Source organism: Henckelia pumila, chromosome 3 (genome assembly GCF_033568475.1).
Source record: "Henckelia pumila isolate YLH828 chromosome 3, ASM3356847v2, whole genome shotgun sequence".
In the NCBI taxonomy this organism is placed as follows: domain Eukaryota; kingdom Viridiplantae; phylum Streptophyta; class Magnoliopsida; order Lamiales; family Gesneriaceae; genus Henckelia; species Henckelia pumila.
The window spans coordinates 26,591,270-26,598,116 of NC_133122.1; the positions used below are offsets into that span (position 1 = coordinate 26,591,270).

Genomic DNA, 6,847 nt, shown 5'->3' on the forward strand with positions numbered 1-6,847 from the left:
TGCTTACGTGGAGCTGATATGTATAGTGTCACATAAACATTTTCGACGAAAAATGACTAAAATTACAAAAAAATCGAAACATACGGATTAAAATTGAAATTTAAAAACATAGAAGGCCAAAATCCCAAAGTGACAAAATTATCGGACCAAAATTGCACTTTGTCAAAAAAAAAAAAAAAAAAAAAAACTTTGAGATTGAGGCAGTTTAGATAAAAATGTCAAATATTTGGGCGAGGTGAGAAATTTGTGGGAGCACAATGCAATATTTCTACTTTTGGTTTTCCATTGAAGACCATTTCGCAATCACCGTCTTGCTTCTCTCTCAAACACAACACGGACTCTTGAATCTGCCATAACCATTACAGGTACAGCTCTTTCTTTCATTCTACTCATCTATGGGCATTGAAGTGTCGGATTTTTTTGGTTTTCTTTTTTATTGAAGATTTATTAAAAATTTGCCGAATTTTCTCAACTTGACAATTGGGTTTGATATGTCAGTTTGAGGAAAGTTTTAGTATTTTGTTGAAAAATTCTGAATTGGTTAGAATATTTACGCAAATACCCGTGATGCATGATTTTCAGTTTGGAATGCTTACCCGATTCATTTCCTGGAAATTTATAGTTCTAAACTGTGAATTCATCGGAGTCTTAGTAGAGGATTATCATGAATGTACCTCAAGATTCTTCAGGAAAGTAATTTTATGATTTATTTGAACTGCTAAAATCTCATTGGTCGAAATATCCATCTATCAAATCAACTCTATCCATATATGTTTGATTAGAGAGAGCTACTCAGCATTTTCAGGTCTGCCTGGTGAAATGGCATAGGCTATTCAACTTAAGAATAGATATTCAACTTCTTTCACCTGGTAAAATTCTTACAAGAAATTTGGGTCAATCATGCCAAGTTCATGTCTGGAAATACAATATTGCATGGATGTACAGAACTGTTTTTGTTGAGGAACCTATCCACTATTGGTGCGTAGTTTTTGTTGACTTACATGGTATTGCAAGATTACTTTGGATCTTTGATCTTGCTTCTCACTGTCACACTTATCTATCAGCCTAAGAATGATAGATTGCCTTGGATGCCTAACCATATTGATTGTATCTTTCTTTGGAAAAAAATTGGTACATGGATGAAAGGTATCTTTTAGTTGTGCATATCTTATATGTAATCCAAAAATAAGTGTTGCACTTGGTGACTCCAGTAGTTTTCTTATCTGGCTAATGGGAAAGTGATCACTGCATGAAAGGAAATTGTATGATTGCACCCAAATTATTTTGTGATCCGACTCAACTTTTTCTTCTTGTTAAGAATGAGTTTAAGGATAGCAAGGTGTGAAAAGGTGGGAAATATTTGACAATTTCATTGACAAACATTTACCTCTGCATGATGATATAGGCTAATTAGTCTAGCGACTAGCGGGAACCTGAGTGTGTCTCCTAATGGCTTCTGGGAAGGAGATGGAGCAAGATTATCTGGCCGAGTCCCTCAATGATCTCTTCACCAGTGTCTCTAATATGATTAAAGGCGACCTTCAGGTAATAGCTTCATGAGATGTTTCGTTGGTTTAAATTTAAATAATACGAAGGAGTGAATGAGTTCATGGAGAAGTGCTATATGTTGAATTGGTGATATATATGCATATACTTCGTTTGCGTGGGACAATTGCTCCATCCTGTTCAAGAATTATGATATTTCAATGGGTAATTATTTTCTAAACCTTGATCAGTACTTTTGTTATTCCAAATAAATCCAGTCAATCCATCTTGCCTGCCCAGTCGATCTTCTCCCAAATTATTGGATCAGCCCTTGCTTCTTAGGTTAGTGTCTCTAGCGAGTTTGAAATCAATGCAAATGATGCTTATTCCCTTTGGTCTAGGTAAAGATTTTTTGGGGAAATTCTGGCAATGTTGTGGGATCATGCTTAGCTTAATATACATGCATAACGACTTTTAAATGGTTTCTTATTCTTATTTCCTCGAACCTTTTTCCCAATGCTCTTGTTGCTATGTATGACTCATCCTGCGAGCTGAAAGCCTGAAACTGTTCAAATGTCTCAGGGAACAAATGACTTGCTCAAACTTTTGGAGAAAATGAATATAAGGGTCTCGGAAGAATACACAGGCTTTGGCGATGTGGCTTCTGGTTTAAGAGTATATTTGGAGCAACTGAAATCAAAAAGTAATGGCTTCGACCAATATGTTCAACAGATCGATTCGATAGAGCAACAAGTCACCGAGTTTGAAGCTGTAGTTTCTATGCTTGATAAATACGTTTCTCTGTTAGAAACAAAGATGAAATCTATCTACCAGATTCCACCTTCATAGATTTTGTTCATTCTTTCAAAATAATGATCATATCATCATTTTTTTTTTTTAAAAAAAAACAGAAGTTCTACCTAAGCACTTATTTTAGATTTTAGAGACATTAGAGTTGAGCAAAATGTCGCAAGTCAGTCTTTGGTTCTCTCTTGTGTTATCGAATACATTAATTATAGTTTGTGAATAAATAATCAAATAATTGATTTGGATTTGATATTTTGGTCGTTGACTAAAAATCTGTGCCGTCATTCCTTTAATCCTTTTCCTTTTCCTTTCTATTTTTTTTTGGGGGGTTTAATTATCATAATGATTTAGAGGCAAAATAAACACCTTCAACTATATATAAGTACTCAACTACATTTCAGATATGTTTAAATCTTAACAATAAAATCAATATACTAATATTGCTGATTCATAAACTTTGAGATATATCTAATCTACGTGCGTACAAGTAATATAATACCTGCAGCCCTAACAACTACTCCCGCTGCTGCTTAGAAGTGAGTACTGTTGTGGCACTACGAAGCTGCTTTCGGGTCGGCCAAAATAGAATCCGTATTGAGACTGATTCATATCATGAAATGGGTCGACTTGCCAGTGATCGTCTGGAAGAATTGCGAACACGTTGTTGTTGTTGGGCGTATATCCATCAAACATATAATTCTGATCATGATGACCAATACTAGTATTGGCTGCAACCGTAATATCATCCATATTAAAATTAGTTGCTTGGCCATTAGAGTGATTCACTCGATCATCTTCAAAAATCTTATCATCTGTAATGTCTTCGAGATATTTAAATTCTTCAAATGATTGGCCATCCTCCAAGTGAATGTGATCATTTACTTCATCATCTTTCTTCGCTCTCTTGACAGAAATCGGCCACTCGCAGTCGGCATCATCTTTGATTGATCTCTTCATGCCCACCGTCTGTTTGTTTCTGTATATTTTGTTAATAACCCAATATTTCATGATCTGCAAAAAAAAAAAAAAAAAGTTGCAAAAGTTAGATTATATATGCATTGCATGTGTTTGACAAGCTAGGAAATTTATTCCAAGACATGAAAATTAATTATGATTTAACTTACGTACGTACCTTGTTGTTTGAACTACTAATTTTGACAGAAGTGGTTGTATATTCATTCATCTTAAATTCCGTTCTCTTGTTCTTGTCTTGGTAAAAATCAAGGGATCTTTTGTATCCTATCAATGAGCCCGCACGATCGTACACCGGTTTATCCTTAGCCGTTGCTTTCCAAAACCCGCCCTTGGTCTTGCGGGAAGACCGCTTCCCGTTGCCCTCCATCTCCGTAAAGAAGTAATATTCTTCCGATTCCTTGATTTCTGCCATCCCTGGATATATCATCAAAAAGAAATATTATTAATTATATATATATGATCAGTTAAATTATAGAATTATATATATATAATTGGTATTAAAATTGCATATTGTATTCAAGATATCGAATGTCAAAGAAAGAAAGTAAATATCGGTGAGTATTAATTATTTAATTAAAATTACATGCATGGACGGCGATCGATGATCCACAAGCCAAATATTATTAATTTCATGAACAAGATCAATCGGACCGTGAACATATATATAAACAACAACAATAATAGTTAATTATATTGATTGAAAGTTAGAATCATGAATGAATACATACCGATGAGTTCTTGAGGGTTGTGATCGTAGAAGTTGACACAAGGAATAACACGTTCCATTCCGTTCGGCAGAGGGAAATCCTTAACCTTGAGCGTTAAATAAATTTGAGTTAGAGAGTCCTCCTTTCAATTAAAAACGTAAAGGTGACCATAATCCAATTTAAATTATTAATTTATCCACTTTTTTGGATTTTTTGAATCGATTTTTACGGGACAAAGATTTTAGTAAGATTGCTAAAAGATTCTAATATCCCGACCCATTTGTTTTATGATTAGTGTATTATTATTTTAATTTCCCATCCCATAAAAATTCTACAGATTTTTATTCCAAACTTATCCGAACCTTAAATTTTTCTTTATTCATGGATGACGTATTTGTGTTTTCATGAAAAATGATTTAGGCCCATCAATTTTATTGGTTGATTAAAATTTGTGAAGAGGTTTTTTTTTTTTCTACGTCTATAAACTGTAAATATTATTTAAGAAATTTTCGGTGTATTATATGCTATGTTTAAATCGTTTAATTTCGATTTTTGAATATCTTAATTTATTGGATAGGATTTCCATTTTGAAAAGATATATTTATGTCATTCTTGGTGCACAAGTTTTAGAATGAGATTTTAATTTATTTTTTTTTACATTTATTATTTTCAAGATTTATGTTCAAAATTTTTTATGTATTTGATATGCTGTGTCGGTCATGACATTAAAAAAAAATCCCTACAATTAATTTTAAAAATTTACGGTAATATTACTAACTATATATTATTGTTCTTAACAATTAATATTATTTGAAAATAATAAAAGAAATTAAAACTTTTAGTAGTGAACTTGACGATAAATATACATTATATTATATTTTATAAAATATGTGCAATTTATGTTTTACGAAATAAATATTTATGTTTTATCAAATAAAAAATAATATATCTCACATCCAATATCATTAGGTTTCACAATCTACACCTTGGCCTATTTTGAATAGTAGCCTCACGTTTTCATGCTTCAATATCAATCTAATCGCGGTCGGTTGTTATTATGTGAAAAATTAAAATGCAATTAAACGGTTATACATGCCCTAACCAGTACAATCAATAATTTCATTTCGTTTATTTTTTAATTTTTTCAGCAAAACTCGTAATTTTTTTGATTAACATCCTCCATTACAATGGTAACATCTTGCAATGGATTGATGATCTATTTGTTTTTTTTTCCAAGATGTTATGTTATTACCAGATTTGTAGTAGATTAACTCACCAAGTCAACACATTATTTTAGAATCAACTGTCCAAAATTTCAATCAACACTACAAAATTGGACTAGGCGATTGATATATTCAAAGGAGCGACACATAATGGAATTCATAAGGTGGATCAAAAATACAACGTCCTCAAGGGCAGAAGCTGGAACAAGTTTCTAACAAGATTACAAGCTCCCATAGTCCATGGAGGATAGACAAGTTGGTAATTTCTGAGATGACGTAAAAAGAGATATCTCAGCATTGCGAGTTCGATCCTCATGTGAAGCATATTTTCTGCTAAAATATTGTGGGGTATGCTCTGGGGGTTGGGTAATGCTGCTACCTCCTTCAAATCTCTGTCGCTCGTGTACATCACTTGATTTAAACTACGCATGAGCCAATGGACCTCTAACTCATGTGAAATGAAGTCTCCTTCGAGGTCAACTTCTTTTTTTAAGATTACGAGCTCTAGTAGCTTGATAACATGGTGACCTTGATGATTTGGATTTTTTTTGCAAACGATCTCAGTTTCGCCATAACTTGGTATCTCTAGAGTACCTTTAATTTGAGTTCAAAAATTTATTATTATTTTTGAAAGGTTCGAAAACCAATATTATCATTTTTTTTTGAGAAAACCAATATTATCATTTAAGATTTAATTCAATTATAGAACTTGGTATCTCGAAAAAGAAAATCTATAACTGCAGAAAATTCGACTCTTTATTTATTTTTTTCCCTAGTAAATCTACATATTATCTTCGGAAAATATCTCTCTTTTGAATCTGGCATGTTTAATTCATATTATTGCAATTATTATCGCTGAACACCACCCTTTCTATTTGAAACCTCAGATTTCATCACTAGTGGTGTGATTACAAACCTATGGAATACTCGAGATGATTACGATCAATCTTGATCCTAATACTTGAATCTCTCTGCTAGAAATCATCCAACCATGAAAACGGATGGCAAACTCTTTGCATACTCCAAAACATATTGTGATAACTTCATTGTCCAGTATCCTCTATCTTACGAAACTCTCAAGTCATCACCTCGGAAAATACAATATGCCATCCCGCCGAACACTTAGATGGGCTAACACAATATTTGGCATTAGTAATCTGAATCGAATGTTTTCATCTATCTTGTCACTCGAGATATCATTCAAAGCGACACTGACTATCCTGTCATGGATAACGACAAATCCACATCAACTTGACTTAATAACTGGGACGAACAAAACTGGTTAACCTCAATTCTACATTGAGTACTCAATACTTGCAGCAATCCAACTAACTGAATTCTTTTTGAGAATAAAAAAATAACTGAAATTAAAAAGTAATAATAAAATCTAATAAAATTTCAATTTTTTAATCGAAAATTTGTAAAAATATTATATGTTTCATTTATGGATATTATTTAGGCACAAAAAAATTAATTGAAGTTCAAAAATAGTGATTCTATCCAATCAAATTTCAAATTTGAATAAAAAAACATTATCATCATCATTATTATATATAAAATTAATAATAATTATTTTCTTATGTTTTGGCAAAAAATTATTATTTTTAGCTAAAATCTGTTTATATATATATATATATATATATATATATT

General features: G+C 32.1%; 2 protein-coding genes across 3 annotated transcripts; one reads left to right on the plus strand and one right to left on the minus strand.

The window, feature by feature from the left end:
• Positions 1-261: 261 nt before the first annotated feature.
• LOC140892847 (biogenesis of lysosome-related organelles complex 1 subunit 2-like) lies at positions 262-2,494 on the plus strand. The gene is made up of 3 exons (XM_073301864.1): positions 262-365; positions 1,406-1,545; positions 2,068-2,494. Exons 2-3 carry the CDS (start codon positions 1,450-1,452, stop codon positions 2,332-2,334), a joined length of 363 nt encoding a protein of 120 aa, XP_073157965.1. The 5' UTR covers positions 262-365; positions 1,406-1,449; the 3' UTR covers positions 2,335-2,494.
• Positions 2,495-2,781: 287 nt separating this feature from the next.
• On the minus strand, positions 2,782-4,072 carry LOC140886074 (NAC domain-containing protein 105-like). 2 transcript variants are annotated; one of them, XM_073292577.1, is made up of 3 exons: positions 3,996-4,072; positions 3,425-3,681; positions 2,782-3,303 (listed from the first exon to the last, which is right to left on the minus strand). In XM_073292577.1, exons 1-3 carry the CDS (start codon positions 4,051-4,053, stop codon positions 2,800-2,802), a joined length of 819 nt encoding a protein of 272 aa, XP_073148678.1. In that variant the 5' UTR covers positions 4,054-4,072; the 3' UTR covers positions 2,782-2,799. The 2 variants fall into 2 exon arrangements, with proteins under 2 accessions (XP_073148678.1, XP_073148679.1); XM_073292578.1 differs by lacking the exon at positions 3,996-4,072 and adding an exon at positions 3,851-3,900.
• Between the last annotated feature and the right edge of the window lie 2,775 nt (positions 4,073-6,847).

What these genes read in the sequence shown, in the direction of transcription:
- LOC140886074 (XM_073292577.1), bottom strand. Translation starts at nt 4,053, where the DNA reads ATGGAACGTGTTATTCCTTGTGTCAACTTCTACGATCACAACCCTCAA. An exon ending in CAACCCTCAAGAACTCATCG is followed by an intron (nt 3,682 to 3,995) that starts GTATGTATTCAT and finishes TGATATATCCAG; the next exon opens with GGATGGCAGAAATCAAGGAA. An exon ending in TTAGTAGTTCAAACAACAAG is followed by an intron (nt 3,304 to 3,424) that starts GTACGTACGTAA and finishes TTTTTTTTGCAG; the next exon opens with ATCATGAAATATTGGGTTAT.
- LOC140892847 (XM_073301864.1), top strand. Translation starts at nt 1,450, where the DNA reads ATGGCTTCTGGGAAGGAGATGGAGCAAGATTATCTGGCCGAGTCCCTC. An exon ending in TGATTAAAGGCGACCTTCAG is followed by an intron (nt 1,546 to 2,067) that starts GTAATAGCTTCA and finishes CAAATGTCTCAG; the next exon opens with GGAACAAATGACTTGCTCAA.